The following is a 24,279-nucleotide window of genomic DNA, read 5'->3' as shown; positions in this document are numbered from 1 at the left end:
ATCAACTTTATTGTCATTGTTAGTGCACAAGTGCAGTACAACAAAATGTAGGCTTGCGGCTCCCGAGAGTGTACATTTAGATTAAGACATTTAAACATTCAACATTCATTTGGCTTGTAGTACATTAACATAAACATAACCATAATAAAGTGCATTGGCAGATGTGCAGGCTTTAGAGTTTATTTGTGGAGTTGAGTAGGATGACAGCCCTGGGAAAGAAGCTGTTCCTAAATCTGGTCGTTCGGGTGCGAATGCATCTGTAGCATCTCCCAGATGGCAGGAGGGCGAACAGACTGTGGCTGGGGTGGGTAGGGTCTTTGATGATGGTCTGTCTTTGTAGTCGTTGCGCAGTCATCACCGGAACACCCTTCTTCGGATTAAAAATGGAGACAAGAGGCTGGTGATCAGTCAGCAAGGTGAATTTCTGCCCGTGCAGATAGTGATTGAACTTTTTCACTCCCCACACTAGGCTGAGGGCTTCCCTGTCAATCTGGGCGTAGTTACGCTCGGCTGAGGTTAGTGATCATGACGCAAAGGCTATTGGCTTCTCTGAGCCGTCCGAGAATTTGTGCGACAGCACCGCTCCAATGCCGTAGGGTGACGCATCACATGCCAACCGAATTGGTAATGCTGGGTTGTAATGGGCCAATACCTCTTTCGATGTGATTAGTGTTTTGTTCTTCTGGAAAGCTCGTCTACATTCGTCACTCCACTTCCATGGCACCCCAGTTTGCAGTAGGGTGTTCAGTGGGTGTAGTATTGTAGACAAATTTGGCAAGAACTTATGGTAATAGTTTACCAGCCCGAGGAACGACCTCAGTTGTGACACATTTTCCGGTGCTGGAGCCTTGACTACTGCCTCAATCTTCTCTGGGGACTTATGTAACCCCTCTTTATCGATAACGTGGCCACAATACGAGATCTGTTTTCTAAAAAACTCGCATTTGGGGCGGTTAGCTCGGAGCCCATATTCCTGCAATCTAGTGAGCACCTGCTCCAGGTTGGCAAGGTGATCACTGTCATTTTCGCCCGTGACCAGGATGTCGTCCAAATAACACTGGGTCCCTGGGATCCCTTGCAGGACTTGTTCCATTGCCCTCTGCCAAATAGCCGGAGCTGATGCTACCCCGAATACCAGCCGGTTGTATTGGTAGAGACCTTTATGGGTGTTGATTGTGAGGTATTTTTTGATGCTTCTTCTACCTCCATTTGCAGATACGCCTGGGCCAGATCAATCTTAGTGAAGTGTTTCCCTCCAGATAGTGAGGTGAAAATATCTTCAATCCGCGGAAGTGGATATTGTACGGTGTGAAGGATCAGGTTCACTGTTACCTTAAAGTCCCCACAGATGCGAACCTTCCTTGGTTCCCCAGACGTGCTGCTCAACGACTTTTTCATCACAGGGACGATGGGTGTAGCCCACTCGCTCCAGTCTACCTTGGACAGTACACCTGAACGTTCCAGACTCTCCAGCTCTGCTTCGACGGCTGGGCGGATCGCATAAGGTACTGGTCTGGCCTTAAAAAATTTTGGGCTTGCGTTTTCTTCAATTTTAATCATCGCTGTCATGCCTTTTAGTGTTCCGAGTCCTTGCTGGAACACTTCTTTTGCGTCAGTTAGGATCTTTGACAGTCGCCCAGGTGTGACGTCATCATCATTTTTGTCAGCCACAGTCAGTGCCTGTATGGAATGCCAATCCAGTTGTATTTTCTGGATCCATTCACATCCCAGTAATGGTGGTCCTCCATCTTGCAATACATACAGGTCTAGTTTTGGTGTTTCCTTGCCGTTATATATAATGGTCACCCTTATTTTTCCTTTGGGGTAGACTTTTTGCCCCGTGTACGTCTTCAAAATAATTTTTGTGTCTCTCAAGGGTATGTGTGAGAATAGCCGCTCGTAGTCCCGTCAGTTTATGACTGTTAGGGCTGATCCTGTGTCCAATTCCATCTTTACCTGGACTCCTGCTATCTTGAGAGTGACCCAAATGGTTTGGTGATCCTCCGTTGTGATCACATTATGTAGTTTCAGACAACTCAGTTCCCTGCTTTCGGAGTCGTTATCACTCTTTTGTTCTTCTGAACTATTCTCCGTCATCTTATGTACCTTCTTGTACTTTCCTTTGGTAGGTTTCTTATTGCTGGTTTTCTTTCCCGACCTGCAGACTCGTGCTATGTGTCCTACTTTTCCACACTGTCTGCACACTTTGTCTTTGAACCAGCAATCATTCTGGTCGTGTGTTGTTCTGCCGCAGCGATAGCACTTCTCTGTTCCATATGACATTTCATTTGTGCCATATTCTTGCGGTCTCTGTTGTATCTCTGCAGCGCCCCATGCTGCTGCTTCATATGATACCGCAATGCTGAAAGCCTTTTCCAGCGTAAGGTCCTTTTCAGATAAAAGCCGTTTCTGGGTTCCTTCACTTTGAAGCCCACACACAAACTTGTCCCTTAAGGTACCTGCCAGTCCCGCTCCAAACTGGCAGTGTTTCGATAGTTTGCACAGTTCTGTTAAATAATCAGCATTGCTTTCATCCTTATGCTGGTTCCATTTGTGAAACTTGAATCTTTCTGCTATCAGCAGCGGTGTGGGGTTTAAATGTTCCTGTAGTATCGTTACTATGTCTTCAAAACTCTTTTCCATTGGCTTCATTGGGGTTATTTTATTTCGTAATAAACCATATGTCTTTGCACCCATTAAATTTAACAATACCGACGCTTTCTTGTCATCTGACACCTCATTTGCCTTGCAGTACACCTCTATTCGTTCGACATATATAGTCCAATCTTCGACTTCATTGTCAAATGCGGTGATACTGCCACTCTTCGGGATTTTGGGTGTGGTTTAAAATGGCGTCTCCCAATGGCTTAAAATGGTGTCTCCCGTGCTTTCCTTCCTCCCCCGCTGCTGCCAACGCCGCTCCCGGCGGTTCTCGTGGCAATGGTGGCGCCCTGTAGGTTTCGCGCACTTCTCCTGCGCTGCTGCCAACGCCGCTCTCGGCGGTCCTCGTGGCAATGGCGGCGCCTCGCGGGTTTCTGCGCGTCTCTCTCTCCCTCTCTTCAACGCTGCATGGCCCCTGAACACCGGCTGCGCCCTGTGTGCTCTGCCCTCTCCCCCATCGACGCTGCTCGGCCCTTTGCTGTGCCGCTCGGTCGGGCTCTAGCCCGCCGCTGTCCGGGAAGGGTCTGCGCACTACATGTTGCCAGCCCGTTTCACTGGACCACCTCGACTGGAAAGCCAAGCCTGGCTCTCGACAGCCTCCCCCGCAATTCTCGAGTCTCTGCTGGATGACTGGGCGGTTGCCCGTGGTCGACGCCCGAGTCTCTGGCCTTGACCTCCAATCCATTGATCTCCAGGAACGAATCCCCGGGAGGTGATGCAGAGTTGCAGGTAGGTTCGAACTTGCCTTGTCGCCAATGTTGTGTCCGTGTATAATAAGACACAGACTGCAGGAGAAACGGTACAACAGGTGTTTACTAAATGTGGCTCACACTGGAACTGCCTGTACAGATTACTACTCAGTGGTATATACAGGTGTGGTCACTGCCGGTACTACAGTATACATGAGCTGTAAAAAGTAGTTCCCCCTTAAAGGTATATACATTACAGATGAGGGTAGTGCATTTGATGTAGTCTACATGGATTTTAACAAGGCTTTTGACAAGGTCCCACATGGCAGACTGATCAGAAAAGTAAAAGCCAATGAGATCCAAGGGAAAGTGGCAAGTTGGATCCAAAATTGGCTCAGTGGCAGGAAGCAAAGGGTAATGGTCGACGGGTGTTTTTGTGACTGGAAGGCTATTTCCGTGACTGGAAGGCTGTTTCCAGTGGGGATCTGCAGGGCTCAGTACTAAGTCCTTTGCTTTCTGTGGTATATATCAATGATTTAGACTTCAATGTAGGGGCCATGATTAAGATGTTTGCAGATGATACAAAAATTTCCCCCAGCAAAGACATCAATAAACAGGGGGCCTAGATTTAGAAACATAGAAGATAGGAGCAGGAGTAGGCCATTCGGCCCCTCGAGCCTGTTCCGCCATTTAATATCATGGCTGATCATCCAAATTCAGTACCCTGTCCCTGCTTTCTCCCCATATCCCTTTAGCCTTAAGAAATATATTTAAAGTAATGGGTAGAAGGGTTAGAGGGGAGTTGAGAAGAACTTTTTCACCCAAAGGGTGGTGGGGGTCTGGAACTCACTGCATGAAAGGGCGGTAGAGGCAGAAACTAGTGTATGTACCTTTAAGAGGAACTATGTTTTTGAAGCCCCTGTATACTGTAGTACCAGTAGTGACCACTCGGGTATATAAGCCTGTGTAGCGTCGTGTGTAGTTAGTTCACCTCCAGACTTTGTTCAGTAAACACTTGTTAAATCAACTCCTGCATTCCGTGTCTCCATTAACACACGGATCTAACAGTGGCAACGAGTTAGAAACGAACTTACTTGCAATTCGGCAGCACCTCAAGGAGATCGATTCCTCAGACGAAGGTCGAAGCCAGAAGCAAGTAAAAAAAAAACTGTGGTTTCACCAGCTAAACGGGCTGGTGGCAGGTAGTGCACTGATCCTTCCTGGGCTGCGGCGGGCTGGGGCTCGATCGGGTGGCTCTGCAGCAGGGCCGGGCAGCGAGTCGGAAAGCAGAAGCAAAGAGAGACAGAGGGTGGAACACTCAGGAGGCGGCCGGTGCTGCAAAGCAGGTCGGCGTTCAGACCGAGCAGAGGGAGGGGAAAGTCCCAGAGGGTCCGCTCCGCGACGGGAACGGTTCTCCAAGTAACGGAGAAACTGTTTAAAAGATATATATAAAAAAAATAGAAGAAAAATAGAAATACCGCGAAAAGCTGCAGGTCGCAACGGGAACCGCGGAGAACAGCGTTGGCAGCAGCGGCAGCGGCAGCGGCAGGAAAGCACGGGAGGCGCCATCTTGACTCGGCGGGGAAGAAGGAAAAGCGTGGGAGGCGCCATTTTTGATTTTCAGGATGCCGAAGACTGGCAATATTACTGCTTTCGATAGTGATATAGAGGATTGGACCACATGTGTGGAAAGAGTGGAGGTATATTGCAAGGCGAATGAAGTAGCGGATGATAAAAAGGCATCGGTACTTCTAAATCTGATGGGCGCAAGGATACACGGGCTGTTACGAAACTTGATCACTCCAGCCAAACCGATGGACAAGAATCTTAAGGAGATTGTTGATACCTTACAGGAGCACTTAAACCCAACACCGCTGCTGATAGCGGAACGATTCAAATTCTTCAGGAGGAATCAGCACAAGAATGAAAGTAACGCTGATTACCTCACCGAATTACGAAAACTGTCAAAGCACTGCCAATTCGGGGCAGGACTGGCAGATTCTCTACAAGACAAATTCATCTGCAGTCTCCTAAGCGAAGGAACACAGAAAAGACTACTTTCTGAGAAAGATTTGACACTGGACAAGGCTTTCAGTGTGGCTGTATCATACGAAGCAGCAGCAAGAGGAGCTGCAGAGATACAGCAAAAGCCACAGGACTTAGGCACCCATGAAATGACATGGGGTTTCGAGAGATGTTATCGCTGCGGCAGATCCACCCATGACCAGAAGGACTGCTGGTTCAAGGACAAATCATGCAGGCAATGCAGAAAGATGGGACACATTGCACGTGTATGCAGATCTGGAAAGAAATCCGCTGACAGTAAAAAGGTCAATAAGGAAAAGTACAGAAAGGTACAAATGATGACGGACAGTAGCTCCGAAGACCAGAAGAGCGATAGCGACTCCGGAAACAAGAGACTAAGCTGTCTCAAATTACATAATGTAATTGCCAAAGAAGATTACCAGACCATTTGGGTTACCCTCACGATAGCGGGGTCCCCAGTCAAAATGGAGCTAAATACAGGATCAGCTCTGACCGTCATGAGTCGACGGGATTACGAGCGGCTATTTCCACATATACCTTTGAAAGACACATCCATTATCTTGAAGACATATACGGGGCAGAAAGTATACCCCAGAGGGAAAATAAGGGTGCCTGTTGTATACAACGGCAAGGAAATACAGAAGTTGTATTTATACGTTCTGCAAGATGGTGGTCCACCGTTGTTGGGACGTGAATGGATCAGAAAGATACGTTTAGACTGGCACTCCATTCAGGCATTGACGGTGACCAGTAAGAAAAAAATGATGATGACGTCATACCTGGACGATTAAAAGAAATCTTGGCTAACGCCAAAGAAGTGTTTCAACAGGAACTAGGAACCCTGAAAGGCACCACCGCCTCAATAAAAGTGGAAGATGCATCAATTCCCAAGTTTTTTAAGGCAAGGCCGGTGCCATACGCAATTCGTCCAGCTGTCGAGGCAGAGCTGGAGAATTTGGAAAAAGCAGGCGTGTTATCCAAGGTAGATTGGAGCGAGTGGGCAACACCCATCGTCCCGGTCATGAAGAAAACGTTGAATAATGATAAATCTGAAGAACAGAGAAAAATTCACATCTGTGGGGACTTCAAGGTGACTGTAAACCCGGTTCTTCACACGGTACAGTATCCTCTTCCGAGGATAGAAGATATTTTCGCCTCACTATCCGGAGGGAAACGTTTCACCAAAATTGACTTAGCACAGGCATATCTACAGATGGAGGTTGAGGAGGCCTCTAAAAAGTATCTCACGATAAACACATACAAAGGCCTGTACCAGTACAATCGACTGGTTTTCGGAGTGGCATCAGCTCCGGCTATCTGTCAAAGAGCTATGGAGCAAGTCCTGCAAGGGATTCCGGGGACTCAATGCTACCTAGACGACATCCTTGTAACAGGAGAAAACGACAACGAGCACCTTGCCAACTTGGAGCAGGTGCTCACGAGGCTGAGTGAACGGGGCCTACGAGCAAATCGCCCCAAGTGCGAATTTTTCCAGAAACAAATATCATATTGTGGCCATGTCATTAATGAAGAAGGGTTGCATAAGTCACCTGAAAAAATTGAAGTGGTCGTAAAAGCCCCCGCACCTGAAAATGTCTCACAATTAAGGTAGTTCCTGGGATTAATAAATTACTATCATGAATTTTTACCGAACTTGTCAACGGTTCTGCACCCTCTTAACGCACTGCTACAAACGGGAGTAGTTTGGAAATGGAGCGAAGACTGTAAACGTGCCTTCCATAAATGCAAAGGCTTGATCACGTCCAGGGAAGTGTTGGCTCATTACAACCCATCACTGCCAATCAGACTGGCGTGCGATGCATCCCCTTACGGCATGGGAGCGGTATTATCGCATAGATTCCCTGATGGCTCGGAGCGGCCGATAGCTTTTGCGTCATGCTCATTGAACACAGCTGAGCGTAACTATGCCCAGATCGATAGGGAGGCACTCAGCCTGGTGTGGGGGGTGAAGAAATTCAACCATTACCGACACGGACAAAAATTTACCTTGTTGACTGACCATCAACCCCTCATCTCCATATTCAACCCTAAAAAGGGCGTTCCCATTATGACAGCACAAAGGCTACAGAGGTGGTCCCTTTTCCTAGGGGCACACCAATATGACATAGAATACAAAGGAACAAAACAGCATGGGAATGCTGACGGGTTATCGCGCCTACCGTTGCCAACGGTAGAAGAGGCGCCTACAATGGACCCAGTGGAGATGTTCCACTCGACCATAGTGGAATGTCTACCGGTGACAAATTCTACCATTGAAAAGGAAACGAGAAATGACCCAACTCTCTCACGAGTCTACGATTTAACGCTGAAGGGATGGCCAGCACATGGCGAACCACTGTTGCCAGCATTCTCGCAAAGAAGAGAACAGCTGTCAGTGTGCCGAGAAACCTTGATGTGTGGATCCAGAGTGGTGATTCCACCCAAACTCAAGGATAAAGTGCTAAAGGAGCTTCACGAGGGGCATCTGGGTGGAGTGAAAATGAAGAACTTAGCCAGAGCGTTTGTGTGGTGGCCAGGTATCGATGGAGACATTGAAGAAATGACCAAGAGCTGTCTAGGATGCCAGAAGGTCCAAAACGCCCCACCACAAGCCCCTCTACATCCATGGGAGTGGCCCTCATCTCCATGGCAAAGGGTACATATCGACTTTGCTGGTCCATTTATGGACTCAATGTTCTTAATCGCGGTGGATGCACACTCCAAGTGGCCGGAGGTAATAAAGATGTCCTCCACCACCACGGAAAAAACCATCACAGTATTAAGGACCATATTCATCAGGAATGGGCTGCCTGAACAGATCTGTTCTGATAATGGACCGCAATTTGTATCCGAAGAATTCAGGAAGTTCTTAAAAAACAATGGGGTTAAGCACTACACGTCCGCCCCATACCATCCCGCCACCAATGGATTAGCTGAAAGGTTTGTCCAGACCTTCAAGAAGGCCATAAAGGCCATGGGTAATGAAGACATAAATCTACAACATAAGGTAGATAACTTCTTGTTTGCGTACAGGAATGCAACACATGTGGTTACAAACCAAACCCCCGCCATGATGTTTTTCAATAGAAGACTAAGATGCCGGCTGGATTTGGTCAAGCCAAATGTCAGAAGGGACGTAGAGAACCGGCAATTTGAAAGCATGAATGAAAGGCCAACTAGAACCTTCCAGATAGGTCAACCAGTTTTGGCCCGGGACTACCGTACCGAGAAATGGCAGCCTGGAACTATTTGCACACGACTAGGACCGCTGATGTATACCATGGACATTGGAGAAAGCATAATAAGGCGCCATGCTGACCAGATCATAGAGTCATCCGAAAAAGGACAACCTACACCACAACTCTATACGCCTAGTGATGAAGCAGAGATACCCATAGTATCTACCTCCGATCCGGTGATACTGGAACCAGATGAACCAGACACTGGCATTGAAGCCGAATCAACCTTGCCAAAAGAACCTACTGCACCACCGAAACCTACTACACCACCGAGGCGTTATCCGGACCGAGTCAGGAAGCCTCCAGAGAGACTGAATTTGTAATTGATTAACTTCAGCAAATGTGTAGATTATTGTTCTTGTAAAAATGTTATTTAATGATTACTTAAAATGTTATGTACTATTTATCTAAAAAGGGAGGAATTGTAGTGTATGTACCTTTAAGAGGAACTATGTTTTTGAAGCCCCTGTGTACTGTAGTACCAGTAGTGACCACTCGGGTATATAAGCCTGTATAGCGTCTTGTGTAGTTAGTTCACCTCCAGACTTTGTTCAGTAAACACTTGTTAAATCAACTCCTGCATTCCGTGTCTCCATTAACACACGGATCTAACAGAAACCCTCATTGCATTTAAACAGTACTTGGATATGCACTTGAAGTGCTGTAAACTACAAGGTTACGGACCTGGACCTGGAGCTGGAAAGTGGGATGTTGCCTGACCTGCTGAGTTTTTCCAGCATTTTCTGTTGTTATTTCAGCTGGATAGCTCCTTTTTGACCCTAGTTCACAAAACAAATGTAATCCAATTAAACGCACTGCTTTTCGTGAGCGAAGAAAATCATGCAGCGCCTTTTATCTTTGCACCTGTAGTGTTACATTCAGAAAATGTAAATTCAATTTGAAACCCTGGCAAGTGATACTCCAAGTATGAACTGCTACATGGCTTGATAAGGCGAGGTGTATCTGTGGCGAAACGAATTCAATTTTGAGTAAGGCAGCGATTCATTTCGACTCAAACTCAAACTGCTTACAGTCTGTGCTCCTGCGATCCACAGCAGCTCCCCCACATGCTGCAACTGCTCCTGACTTGTGCACATGGCACACCCAGGCAGCAGCTCCTTCCAATACAAACTTCCAGAACTCCGGCAGTGCGGCAAGTATGCGCAGCGTGAGTGGGGGGCGTACAGCTGATTAGCTACTACACCATTTAAAACTGGCAACCTTTGAATCGCTCCATCTAAATAAAATAATGTGTAACAAAAGGTAAATCACCTCCCAACAAACGTATCTCCCGAGTTGCCAGCGGCAGTGCTTGGGAGATGAACCACCGATTTCTGGAGACTCCTGCCGAAAATGTGAGGGCTGGAACCTCGATCCCAAGCGCTCCCCAAAAATAGACGCTCAAATTGATGGTAATTAAATTTAAGCGGCCAGATGAATGCCTCTGTATATTCATCAGACACTGCAGGGAAAGCAGAGGTCCCGCCAGACCACGATAGAATTAAATTGATGGCCCAAACTGAATACATCAATAGAGTTCCAAAAACGCTTCAGTATTGCAGAATTAGATTAAAAATATATATACACAGGTGAAGAGTATGAGACAAATAAGAAAGAACACTGAACAAAGTATGTTAACAAGTTTCAGGAAATTGTTGCAGAGTGTATTAACTGACACTCGACGCGAGGTTTCAGATCAATATTCAAGTGGTCTTTATTACACCGGCGGCGAGCCAGTCGCTCACCAACAGACTTCTCCAACTTGTTACTGTATACAGCATTTTTATACTTTCAAATACCTCATGGCGACCTTGTGACTTGTTAGTCTTATTGGATTTCTGCAGTTACTTAATTGCATTATAAGCTGCATGATTCAAACCGGCCAATTGACTTACGGATGATGCAATGCCGCTTTTGGTTGATTTCATTAACTCTGGGTGTAGCTGCTGATTGAAAGGTCAGTTTCGATCGCATTACCAAACCTGTCAAGGTGCTTTCTGTTTTGATAAGCAGCCATGAGTTTCTGCACACACATACTGTTTTGCAAGCTGTCAGCAAATTTTTAACTTTAACGCTTTCCCCACTTCACAAGACATGGGAATAAAGGAATAAATGTAAAAAAACTAATTTAAGGAATGCTTTCAGCTAACTAGTTACTTTAAAATGTTATTTTTGTTTTTGAAACAGGTATTACATTGGCTGCTTTGATCATCCCAATATTATGTGGAATTCTTGTGACAAAGAAGTGGCCAAAACAATCAAAAACCATTCTAAAAGTAAGTTAGTATTTTTCTTCTGTTTGTGTCTTTCGCCACAGAATTATGGAGCAGTCAGTATTAATTGATATTGTTTTATCAATTCTTACACCAATGATGTATAAAACAGTGGTTCTCAAACGTTTTTGGTTGAAGGGCCCCTTTTCAAATGGATTAGTAATCACGGACCCCCCCCCATCTAAATTATAATACTGTATATTATAGTCATTGCAACTTTCCCACGCTTGTAAATTCACTAATGGAATTACAAAATCATAATATACATATACAATATCTGCACTAATGATTTAGTTTAATACAATTCAGTTGCACAGCAATGTAACAAGCCCTGTCTTGACCAATGTTTTTTCCACTCAAATGGCACATGCATACACTGACTCCAAAGACATATAAACACTTTTCCAAATGTTGAGCTTTCATCCAATGGCTGTAACCATCCAGCCAGCTGCTGCTTCATGAACAACATAAAAATAATTTTTTTACAAACAATGACAAGATTTGTTAAATGCAGCTGCTTTATTGACAATGCTCCACCAAGGGGATGGTTTGGGATTAGGAAATTAGGGCTAGAAATTCAGTAGGCTTTGCGCCCAGTTTTCGCCCAAAGAGGGCTTTTGCGCCACTTGCTGAGCTTTCGCCGATATTCAGCGCTGCGGTAATGGCGGCGTTAGCCAGTAGCGCTGCGCCGCCACCGATGACGTCATCGGTGTGCGCAGTGCACCGCTACCGCCCCGCTACCGGCCCGACCGCCATATTGAGTTGCGGCCGCCTCTTCCGCAGCGGCCGCAAACAGCGATCAGAAAACGGGGCCGTACTGTAGCGTTAGTGGGGCGAGTTAAGGCGGATGTGCGGCCGGCCGCCCGCTTTTTCGGCGGCTGCCTGCCCGCACCTCCTTCCCCGGCCTCCTCCACCACCCCCCCCCCCCGCGGCATTGCCGGCTGTTTTCCGGGAGCCCGACACTTCTCCGTGGTGCCGGGCTCATTTGCCGGCACTAGCGAGCGGCGATCTCGCTGTTGCAGGCACCTCCCCCTTAAGAGAGGGAGGAAGGCCTGCAGTACCGCAGCCTGCCGCTCCGCAGCGGGTGGCGCTGCGGCACCTAGCGCGCCGATATTCAGTCTCAGCGCCCCAAGCGGGGGCGCCGAAACCCTTGAATAGCGGCCGGCTTCGACGTGGGGCGCTGAAACTGAATTTCCGGCGGGCGTAAGTGGCTCCGCGCGCAGCGGTAACTTCTGGGCGCAAGCGAGTTGGCGGGCCCAAACTGAATTTCTAGGCCTTAGTGTTTAATATATAATAGGTACATATAAAATTAAATTACCAGGTTCCAGTCTATGTTAGCCATTAGCTCAGTTGGTAGCACCCTCACCTGAGTCAGAAGGTTGTGGGTTCAAGTCCCACTCCATGAGACTTGAGCAAAAAAATCTAGGCTGACACTCCAGTGTAGTGCTGAGGAAGTGCTACACTGTTGGAGGTGCTGTCTTTCAGATGAGATGCTAAACCAAGGCGCCCCGTCTACTTTCTCAGGTGGCCGTAAAAGATCCCATGGCACTATTTCAAAGAAGAGCAGGGGAATTATCCCTGGTGTCCCAGCCAAGATTTATCCCTCAGTCAACATAACAAAAGCAGATTATCTGGTCATTATCACATTGCAGTTTGTGGGAGCTCGCTGTGTGCAGATTGGCTACTGCGTTTCCCAAATTACAACAGTGACTACACTTCAAAAAGTACGCCATTGGCTGTAAAGCACTTTGGGACGTCCGGTGGTCATGAAAGGCACTATATAAATGCAAGTCTTTTTTCTTTTTATTACTACAGAGCTCTGGGTGCAGAATGGGGTTTTATCCCACAAACACTAACAATGTCCTGACTTACCCAGTTTTCCCTGAGATTCCTCCAGCTTCTGGATCTGGTTCTCCAGGAACAGCATCGCAATCACAAATGCCACAACCGCTAGAAGCTGTAATTTGGGCAGCAGGATAATTCTTAGAAGCCTTATGAAATTATCAAGACATAACGCTATTGAAAAATAATGAAGAAAATTGAAGAGCAGAGAAGGGGTTTTGGAGAGTGAAATCACACGCACGGGGTGGAACTAAGGAGAAATCAGAAGCGCGAAGAAAACATGGATAGGTGAGACTAGAACTGGGGGGCATAATCTTAGAATAAGGGGCTGCCGTTTCAAAACTGAGATGAGAAACTTCTTCACTCAGAGGGTAGTAAATCTATGGAATTTGCTACCTCAGAGAGCTGTGGAAGCTGCGATATTAAATAAATTTAAAATGGAGATAGACAGTTTTCTAGCTGATAAGGGAATTAAGGGTTATGGGGAGTGGGCAGGGAAGTGGACGTGAGTCTAGGTTCGGATCAGCCATGATCCTATTGAATGGCAGAGCAGGCCCAAGGGGCCGTATGGCCTACTCCTGCTCCTACTTCTTATGGACACACGGAACATTTTGCCAACTGATTTTATGCACATAATCATGTCACTGGGGAAACAAGAGATGAAGTTTTAAGTCACGGCCTCTCTCTCTCTCTCTCGCACCGATTCTCAGTGCTTTTCGCTGGGCAAAGACTCAGCATCTTATCTCATTGCCCCAGCGCCCTCCCTCTGGGGTCTCACTCCGTGCGCTGCATCCAAACACCAACCGCCAACGCTGCTTTGCGCATGGACCGGCTTTCTCTCTCTCTCCATACTTCAACCAATACCTGTGTGAACACAGAAAGACCACAGCTCTGATTCACTTTCATTGGATGGCATCCCTTGATTGACAAGACATCTCGGCCGCCACTTGTCCCAACTCTGATTCTGATCAGTCTATTATCATGTAAATCTTTTTTTTCCTGCACATTTTTGGCGGATCCCCTGAAACCTTCTCGCAGACCCCCAGGGGTCCGTGGACCCTAGTTTGAGAACCACTGGTATAAAACTATAAATACAAAAGTCAACACATGATTGTTAATGCTTCGAATTAGCCCTGTAGCTGCAAGTTCAGTTCTTTAAGCAATGATAATTTAGCACTGTGTTCATTATATTTATAAATGACTTTGATAAAGGAATAGAGAGCCATATATCCAAGTTTGCTGACGACACCAAGTTAGGTGGCACAGTAAATAGTGTAGATGGGACCAGAAAGTTGCAAAGGGACCTGAATAGATTAAGTGAGTGGGCAAAACTGTGACAGATGGAGTTCAATGTGGGGAAGTGTGAGGTCATCCACTTTGGACCTAAGAAAGATAGATCAGAGTATTCTCTAAATGGTGGGAAGCTAGGAACTGTCAAGGAGCAGAGAGATTCAGGGGTCCAAGTACATAAATCACTGGCAGCTAGTGGACAAAAAATAATTAAAATGGCTAATGGAATGTTGGCCTTTATCTCAAGAGGATTGAAATACAAAAGGGGTAGAAGTTATGTTACAGCTGGACAGAGCTCTGGTTAGACCTCATTTACAGTATTGTGTTTATTTCTGGGCACCTAATCGCATTTTTCCCGGAGCAACATGTTTGAATCCTTCCAATCAGGTTTCTGCCCCTGCCACAGTACCAACACGGTTCTTATGAAAGTCACAAATGACATCCTTTGTGACTGTGACAAAGGTAAACTATCCCTCCTCGTCCTTCTCGACCGGTCTGCAGCCTTTGACACGGTTGACCACACCATCCACGTCCATCGCCTCTCCACCGTCGTCCAGCTGTGTGGAACTGCACTCGCCTGGTTCCACTCATCTATCCAGTCATAACTAGTGAATCACCTGCAATGGCCCCCTCCTATTTTTCATCAACATGCTGCCCCTCGGCGACATCTGGAAACACAGCGTCAGTTACAACATGTACGCTGAAGACACCCAGCTCTACCACACTACCACCTCTCACGACCCCTCTACTGTCTCAAAATTGTCAGACTGCTTGTCCGACATCCAGTACTAGATGAGCAGAAGTTTCCTCAAACTAAATATTGAGAAGACCGAAACCATTTTCTTCGGTCCCCGCCACAAACTTCGTTCCCTAGCCACCAACTCCATCCCTCTCCCTGGCAACTGTCTGAGACTGAACCAGACTGTTCGCAACCTTGGTGTCATAATTGACCCTGAGATGAGCTTCCGACCACATATCCATGCCATCACTAAGACTGCCTATTTCCAACTCCATAACATTGCCTGACTCCGCCCCTGTCTCATTTTATCTGCTGCTGAAACCCTCATCCATGCCTTTGTTACCTCTAGATTTGACTATTCCAATGCACTCCTGGCTGGCCTCACACGTTCTACCATCCATAAACTTGAGGTAATCTAAAACTCTGCTGCCCATGTCCTAACTCACACCAAGTCCTGTTCACCCATCACCACAGTGCCCACTGACCTACACTGGCTCCTGGTTAAGCAACGCCTCAATTTTAAAATTCTCATCCTTGTTTTCAAGTCTCTCCATGGCCTCGCCCCTCCCTATCTCTATAATCACCTCCAGCCCCACAACCCTCTGAGATATCTGCACTCCTCCAATTTCGGCCCCTTGAGCATCCCTGATTTTAATCACACAACCATTGGTGGCCATGCCTTCAGCTGCCAAGGCCCTAAGCTCTGGAATTCCCTCCCTAAACTTCTCCTCCTCTCTACCTCTCTTTCTTCCTTTAAGACACTCCTTAAAACCTACCTCTTTGACCAAGGGTCATCTGCCCTCATTTCTCCTTATGTGGCTCAGTGTCAAATTTTATAACATTCCTGTGAAGCGCCTTGGGACATTTTACTATGTTAAAGGCGCTATATAAATACAAATCATCGTTGTTGTTGTAGGCTTGTATTCCTTGAGTATAGAAGAATATGGGGTGATCTAATTGAGGTGTTAAAATTATTAAAGGATTTGATAGACTATTTCCCTTGGTGGGGGTGCCCAGAACAGGGGGCATAACCTTAAAATTAGAGCTAGGCCATTCAAGGGTGATGTCAGCATGCATTTCTTCACACAAAGGGTAGAGGAAATCTGGAACACTTCTGTGATAGATACCCACTAAAGTTGCCAGAAAAATTCCATTCCAGTGTAAAAACCCTTTTAAAGGGACTACTGCCGAACATACAGTCTGGCACTGAAAATTAACCTTTACAAGTGTGGAATCTCATTCCTTCAGATTTTAATTATTGTTGGAGATTTAAAAAACTTTTGCTTTAACTTTTTCTTTCTGTCTCTTTTATCTCTCTTGTTTAATCCCATCTGGATTTATTTTGCTTTGAATTAACTGTTCTAACTGACACTTCCTAGTTGAGACTCTGCGCTGCTCATTAAGAATCTTCAATCTGATTGGTTAAGGAGATACACAGTTGCTTGCCCTGTTCACACAGGTCCCAGATCCCCTGTCGAGGGTGCTGCACCAACATGGATTTCTAATCACTGCAAGTTTCAGTGCAAACTCCACAGAAAGTCTGAGGGCAAATATAATTGTAATGAACAGCTGGCACCATTTGTTCACCGATGACTGTAAAATTCAGGCCAATGTCACACTGAGGTTTCAGGGAGAAGTAGCAAATCTCAGTTATTCTATTTTGAAATGCTGGGAGCCTTAATAATGGGCCACTTGTCTTGACCTCCACCACTGTCTGACCCTGCCAAAGTTCACAAAGTCAGATGGGGGTCACCCAATTTGAATAGCTGGGGCATCCTCCACTACTGAAGTGGCTGGGAAGTCTAGTGAAGAGCCATAGGAAGGGGAACGGCATTGTCAGTCTCCACCAGAAGAAAGAACTTTGGCGCGCCCCACGGTTCCTGTACAAAAACCTTAAACACTATAAAAACAATTTTTTGTATCAGTGTAATCTTCAGGGGCCTAGGGCACAATCCTGGCCTGGACCCCCAGGTGGGCCATACTTATGCTGAATGGTTGGCCAGGTGTACCAGCACTGACCACAGGTATGTCCGGAGCTTGGGAATTCCAACCTTCAGAAGCTCTGCCCCTTAAAAGGCCAAGTGGGAATTCCACACAAGGCTGGGAGCCAGCCTATCCCTAGGAAAAGGGACCACCTCTGCAGCCGTTGCGCTGTCATTATCGGTACGCCCTTCTGAGGGTTGAAAATGGAGACAAGAGGTTGATGATCGGTTAGTAGAGTAAATTTTTGACCGTGCAGGTAGTGATTGAACTTCTTCACCCCCCACACTAGGCTGAGGGCCTCTCTGTCAATCTGGGCGTAGTTACGCTCGGCAGAAGTTAACGAGCGTGACGCAAAAGCTATCGGCCTCTCTAAACCATCAAGGAATTTATGTGACAGTACCGCCCCAATGCCGTAGGGAGACGCATCACACGCCAGTCTGATCGGCAGTGCTGGGTTGTAGTGAGCCAATACTTCTCTTGAAGTGATTAAGTCCTTACTCTTCTGAAAGGCTCGCTTACAGTCATTGCTCCATTTCCATGCTACTCCCGTTCGTAGCAGGGCGTTCAGTGGGTGCAGGATTGTAGACAAATTCGGCAAAAACTTATGGTAGTAATTCACCAATCCGAGGAATGACCTCAGTTGCGACACATTTTCAGGCGCTGGGGCCTTAACAACCGCTTCAATTTTGTCAGGGGACTTATGTAACCCCTCTTCATCAATCACGTGGCCACAATACGATATCTGTTTCTTAAAAAACTCGCACTTGGGGCGGTTGGCTCGTAGCCCATGTTCCCGTAGTCTAGTGAGCACCTGTTCTAGGTTGTTAAGGTGTTCACTGTCATCTTCACCTGTCACAAGGATGTCGTCCAAGTAACACTGAGTCCCCGGAATCCCTTGCAGGACTTGTTCCATCGCTCTTTGCCATATCGCCGGAGCCGATGCTACTCTGAATACCAATCGATGATACTGGTAAAGACCTTTGTGAGTGTTTATCGTGAGATACTTCCTAGAGGATTCTTCAAACTCCATCTGCAAATATGCTTGTGCTAGGTCAATTTTTGTAAAACGCTTCCCTCCAGACAGTGAGGCAAAGATGTCTTCTATCCTTGGAAGAGGATATTGTACTGTGTGAAGGACTGGGTTCACCGTCACCTTGAAACCCCCACAGATGCGAACCTTCCTTGGCTCCTCAGACTTATTGCTTAACGTTTTCTTCATGACAGGAATGATGGGTGTCGCCCACTCACTCCAGTCGACCTTAGACAACACGCCTGCCTTCTCCAGATTCTCCAGCTCTGCCTCGACGGCTGGGCGAATTGCATATGGCACCGGTCTTGCTTTGAAAAACTTGGGAATTGCATTCTCTTCTATTTTTATCGAGGCGGTTACGCCTTTAAGAGTGCCCAGTTCTTGTTGAAATACCTCTTTGGCGTTAGCTAAGATTGTTGACAATCGTCCAGGAGTGACGTCTTCATCTTTTTTACCGTCCACCATCATTGCATGAATGGAGTGCCAATCTAAGCTTATCTTCCTGATCCATTCACGTCCCAATAACGGTGGTCCACCATTTTGCAGTATGTAGAGATACAATTTCCGTATTTTCTTGCCGTTGTATTCGACAGGCACCCTTATTTTTCCTCTGGGGTATACTTTTTGCCCCGTATACGTCGTCAAGACGATGGATGTCTCCCTCAAGGGTATGTGTGAGAATAGCCGCTCGTAGTCTTGTCGATTCATGACAGTTAGCGCTGATCCTGTATCCAATTCCATTTTAACTTGGGACCCTGCTATCGTGAGGGTGACCCAAATGGTTCGGTGATCCTCTTTTGCGATTACATTGTGAAGTTTGAGACAGCTTAATCTCCTGTTCCCGGATTCACTATCGCTCATCTGGCCTTCGGAACTACTGTCCGTCATCTTTTGTACTTTCTTGTACGGTTCCTTAGTAGCCTTTTTGTTGTTGCTGGTCTTCTTCCCAGACCTGCAAACTCGTGTAATGTGTCCCATCTTTCCGCATTGCCTGCATATTTTGTCCTTGGACCAGCAGTCCTTCTGGTCATGGTTAGTTCTGCTGCAGCGATAACATTTTGCAAATCCCCGTGTCATTTCGTGGGTGCCGTATTCCTGTGGCTTTTGTTGAATTTCCGCAGCTCCCCTGGCTGCTGCTTCGTACGATACTGCCACGCTGAAAGCCTTATCTAGCGTCAGCTCTTTCTCTGAGAGTAACTTCTTCTGTGTTCCTTCACTCAGGAGCCCACAGACAAATGTGTCCCGTAGTGTATCTGCCAGTCCTGCTCCGAACTGGCAGTGCTTTGATAGCTTGCGTAGTTCCGTAAGGTACTCAGCATTGCTCTCATCTTTATGCTGAGTTCTCCTGTGGAATTTAAATCTTTCGGCTATCAACAGCGGTGCAGGGTTTAGGTGTTCCTGTAGGACAGCAACAATTTCGTTAAAACTCTTCGCCTTCGGTTTGGCTGGAGTAATCAGGTCCCGCAATAGGCCGTACGTTCTAGCGCCCATTAAGTTTAGCAATACCGATGCCTTTTTCTCATCGGCTATTTCGTTTGCCTCGCAATATACCTCGACTCTTTCCACATACGTGGTCCAGTCCTCTGTTGTATTATCAAAGGCATTGATACAGCCAGTCTTCGGCATCTTGAAAATCTAAAATGGCGCCTCCCACGCTTTGCCTTCTTCCCCGATTTAACAAAATGGCGCCTCCCGCGCTTTGCCTTCTTCCCCACTGATTAAGATGGCGCCTCCCGCGCTTTTGCCTTCTTCCCCGCTGTTGCTAGCGCTGCTTTCCGCGGTTTCCGTTGCAACCTGCAGCTCCTCGCGGTTTCCTGCGCGTTTAATATTTCTTTTTTTTATTATTTTCCCGTCGTGGAACAACCCTGTGGAACTCTTGCCTCCCTCTTCTCGGGTCTATACGCAGCCCGGCTTCGTAGCACCGGCCGCGCCCTGTGTGCTCCACCCTCTCTCTCTCCTCTTCCCGACAACGCTGCTCGGCCCCGTTGCAAGCCACCCGCTCGAGTTCGCGACTGCCGCAGCCCAGGAAGGATCAGTGTACTACCTGCCACCAGCCCGATTAGCTGAAGCACCGTCGACAGGAACCAGGCCCCGCTTTCGACAGATTCTCCAGCAATCTTCAACTCCGCTAACACAGGGGCGGATGCCCACGGTCGACGCCCGTTTCTACTGCTTCTTTCTTCCTTCTGGCCTCGACCTGTGCTCACTTCGCTGCAGGAATGGACCCCAGGAGGTGGTGCAGACTGTAGGTAAGTTCATATCTGCTCGTCGCCAGTATTATGTCCGTGTATGATTGAGACACGGACAGCAGGAGTTGAACAAAACAAGTCTTTACTGAAAGGAGTCAATCGGGAAACTGAAACTACAGAGGCTTACTAGCGCCTTTTATACAGGGGTGGTCACTGCCGGTACTGCAGTCTGAGACCAGTTATTCTCTTAAAGGTACATACACAACACAATTGAAGCCAATTAAAAAGTAAGACCAAGAGCATTAAATCAGTCAATTGATCTCCTCCGTTTAAAAAGTTGAAGAATGGCTCATTTCCTGGCAATCCCACTTGTTTTTGTGATGCTGGAGGATGATGTTCCAGTCACAAATCAATCACAATCGATTATGCTGCTTTATTGTACTGATTCTCTGGAGATTTTACGTTTGGGCTTTTGCTAATGAGTTTGCGTGGAAACTTGACCGTAACTTCACCTCGGCAAATCCAATACTGTGTCCAGTGCATTCTGGGCGCATTTCACCGATTGCGGCTCTAGCCCCCTTTTTTTTGCTCTTCAGCCTAATAAGAGCCTCGGGCTCCCCCACCCCCATCAGGGAGGCAATCTGATACAGTGGGACAGACACCTCTGTTCCACCTCTACACACGCGTGATGTCCACCCTGAATATTTAAAAGACTGTCTCCGAGATTTGGGATGTGTCAATGTGGGGACAAAGCCATGAACGGATGTCCCACCCTACCGTGCTTCCTTCTCTTAAAATGGTCCATGGAATTTCAGACTCACTGGGGGTAATTTTACTTTCGGTGAAAGTGTAAAAAGCCGTGCATTATACCTCCTGATTTTCATTTGGATATGAAAATCTCCCAAAGTCAAAATTACCCCCATTGTGTTTAAATTAAAAAATAAAATTGATGGAAATATATAGCATCTGTAAAGAGAAAAGATAGGTTATTATCCTCATGTACACTTCATCTGAAATTGTGGGGGACCACTTCACCGGTGCAATTGCGGTGGGACAGATCTGCTACCCGACCTAGCCCTAGGCCATAGACCCTGTCCCAAATGCCTGAGACAGAGTCATTTGTATGACTCAATGTATGGCGCAAGGTGCCTGCCCTGAGCTGCTGGTGGAAAGTTGGAGCAGCACCGTGTCGCTCCTATGGCAGAGCAGAAATCCTGAAGAAATATCTCCTGTTCCACTTCTAGTGGAGCAAATAGTCCTCTTCAGGAAGATAATCAATCCCCTCCGATCAATTACCTTTCCCCAGTAATGCTTTAGGTCCTTTTCACAGGCCCCACTGAGACTCAGAATAGCTCTCAGGTGGCATGAGTTCTGCTTAGGCCTACGTAGGGTGTAATGGGTGCATTTCCCGAGGTAGTCGAGGAACTCCCCAGACATACCCTATTGATGTGGTGGGTGGGGGAGGGGGTAGATCCACTCATAGCCCCTCAGAAAATAATAGGATGGAAAGCATAGATTGGGATGCTAGCAGAACCAGGTTCTGCCCCATTTTCTGGTACCCAGTCCAGAAATCCATCTAGCTTCCATCTTTCCACCAATTGGAATTTTGGTAGCAATATGTTTGCTAGTTTCTAAAAGTTAAGAGGAAACTGCATTTTTATATTTTATTTTCAAAAATGTTCTGTCCTTTTTTCTCTGCCCTTTCTATCTCTGCCTCTTTATCCCTTTCTTCTTGAAGTCTGTTCACCCCACACACCTTCCCCTGCTGAGAGTAAGAGACTGGAGACTTGCTCCCAGACCTCCACCAATACTCCTCTACAGCTGGCTGCTAAGAGGTTTGCAAAAGGCACTCAGTGTGCCTGGCCCCCTTTCTTCCCCTGTATGGGTAAGCACTTCAGCTCTGCTCAATGAATCCCCACACACATTAAATCACAGACGCGAACCTCCTTTCCTACTGTTCCCTCCCATTCGTGATATGATTGGTGATGCAGTACACACTGTGCTCCCCTCAGAGAACTTCGACCTTAAAATGTTTCCCGATTTTAATAACCAATGGTTGTGTTTCTCCACAGGTTGGAACTGGCACTGGTGCAACCATATTAATTATCTTAGCAGTGACAACCTCACTGCTGTACAAAGGATCGTGGAATGCAGATTTACAATTGTTAATTATCGGAATTATCAACCCACTGATTGGTTACACGATTGGTTTTGTTTTGGCTGTGATTGCACAGCAATCATGGAAGAGGTAAATTAACAGACTTACTCTGTACCTTTCCGGCCACACGGTCCTCATGCCTCAGAAGCGCCATGTTAGATCATTGGACCTCTCTTCCCAGTGGTGTTCTGGAATTGTGCAGGTTTCCCTTAATACATTGTGCTATATGAGACAAATAAATTATTGTTATCTTTATATTTGTTCTTAGGGTGTGGATAATGCTGGCTGGACTGCATTTATTGCTTATCCCTAATTGCCCTGAGAAACTCCAATGCTTATGATAATGGTGCTCCCACAATGGTGTTAGGTAGGGAATTCTAAGATTTTGACCCAGCGACGATGAATGAATGCCGATATATGTCCAAGTCAGGATGGTATGTGCTTTGAAGGGGACGATATTGCTGCTCTTGTCCTTCTCAATGGTAGAGGTTGCAGAAGAAGGAGGTACTGTCGAAGTAACCTTTGTTATTCTTTGAAGGTGGCAAGACAAGTTGAGAAAATTATTAAAACAGTATATGGGATCCTAGGCTTTATAAACAGAAGCATAACATATAAAAGGAAATTATGCTAAAGCTTTATAAATCATTGGTTAGGCCATACACTTTAGAAAGGCTTTTCAGTGGCAGAGGGGTCACTAACCAAAGGACGCAGATTTCAGGTAATTGGAAAAAGAACCAGAGGTGAGATGAGAATTTTTTTACGCAGCGAGTTGTTATGATCTGGAATGCACTGCCTGAAAGAGTGGTGGAAGCAGATTCAATAATAACTTTCGAAAGGGATTTGAATAAATACTTGAAGGAGAAACATTTGCAAAGCTATGTGGAGAAGGCAGGGGACTGGTACTAATTGGATGGCTCTTTAAGAGCTGGCACAGGCACGATGGGCCAAATGGCCTCCTTCTGTCCTGTAACATTCTAAGATTCTATGATATTGAGTCCAGTGGGAGGGACACTGATTAAGCAAACTTCTTTGACCTGGATGGTGTTAAGCTTCTTGAACACCGTTGCAGTTCCTCCCTTCCAGGCAAATGGTGAGTATTTCATCACACTTTTGACTTGAGTTTTGTACATAATTAAGAGGCTTTGAGGAGTCATGTCATAGAGTATCCAACCTCTGCTCTGCTGTTGTAGCCATTGTGTTGATATGGGGGGTCCAGTTCAGCTTCTAGTTAATGTTGACCCCCCAGGATATTGATGGTGGGGGACTCAGCAATGGTGACACTGTTGAAGGTTAAGGGTGATGGTTGGACTTTCTCTTGATTGAATTGGTCATTACCTGGCGTCAATGTTACCTGCCACTTGTCAGCCCAAGCCTTGATGTTACCTAGGTCCTGCTGTAGGCTGGCATGAGCTGTTTCATTATCAGAGGAGTTTGTGAATATACCTAAATATTGTGATTGTCAGTGAACTGTTCCATTCCTGACCTTATGATGGAAGGAAGGTCATTGATGAAGCAGCTGAAGATGGTTGTGCTGGGAATTCTTCCCTGAGGAATTCCTGCAATGATGTCTTGGGAATGTGATGACTGGCCTCCAACAACTGGCCTCCATTTCCTTTGCATTAGGTATAACTCCAGCCACTGCAGGGTTTTTCCTTTGACCCTCATTTACAAGTTTTTCTATGGCTGCATGGTGCCATTCTCAGTTGAATGCTGCTTTGATGTCAAGGGCAGCTACTTTCAATTCTCTTCCGACATTTAGCTCCTCTGTTCATATTTGGATCACGGCTGTGATAAGGCCTAGAGCTGAGCGGTTCTGGTAGAACCTAAAACTGAGTGTTGGTGAACTGATTATTCATAGTTAGGTGTTGCTTGATGGCATGATTGATAGTTTCTTCCATCATTTACTGATTTGGAAGAGGCTAATAGCACAGTAATTGACCAGCTAAGATTTGCCCTATTTTTGTGGATATTGATATACAGAAGCAATATTCCACATTGTCAAGTAGATGCCAGTGCTACAGATGTACTGGAATAGCTTGGCTAGAGGAGTTGCTAACTTTGCTGCGTAGGTCTTCAGCACTACAGCCAGGATGTTGTCAGGGCTCATAGCCTTTACTGTGCCCAGTGCGCTCAGCTGTTC

General features: G+C 46.5%; 1 protein-coding gene across 2 annotated transcripts in view; it reads left to right on the top strand.

Moving 5' to 3' along the window:
- LOC147123031 (sodium-dependent organic anion transporter-like) overlaps window positions 1-24,279 on the top strand; it is a 74,978-nt gene that overhangs the window by 47,729 nt on the left and 2,970 nt on the right. For both annotated transcript variants that reach the window (XM_085963869.1, XM_085963861.1), the window contains exons 3-4: window positions 10,823-10,911; window positions 22,054-22,229. In XM_085963869.1, coding sequence (XP_085819995.1) covers window positions 10,823-10,911; window positions 22,054-22,229 — 265 coding nt within the window. The remainder of the gene's footprint in view (window positions 1-10,822; window positions 10,912-22,053; window positions 22,230-24,279) is intronic.

The sequence above is a fragment of the Somniosus microcephalus genome, chromosome 2 (genome assembly GCF_052327205.1).
Source record: "Somniosus microcephalus isolate GS21.2 chromosome 2, FLI_Smic_1.0, whole genome shotgun sequence".
NCBI classification, from domain to species: domain Eukaryota; kingdom Metazoa; phylum Chordata; class Chondrichthyes; order Squaliformes; family Somniosidae; genus Somniosus; species Somniosus microcephalus.
This window is presented reverse-complemented; position numbering and strand designations above follow the sequence as displayed.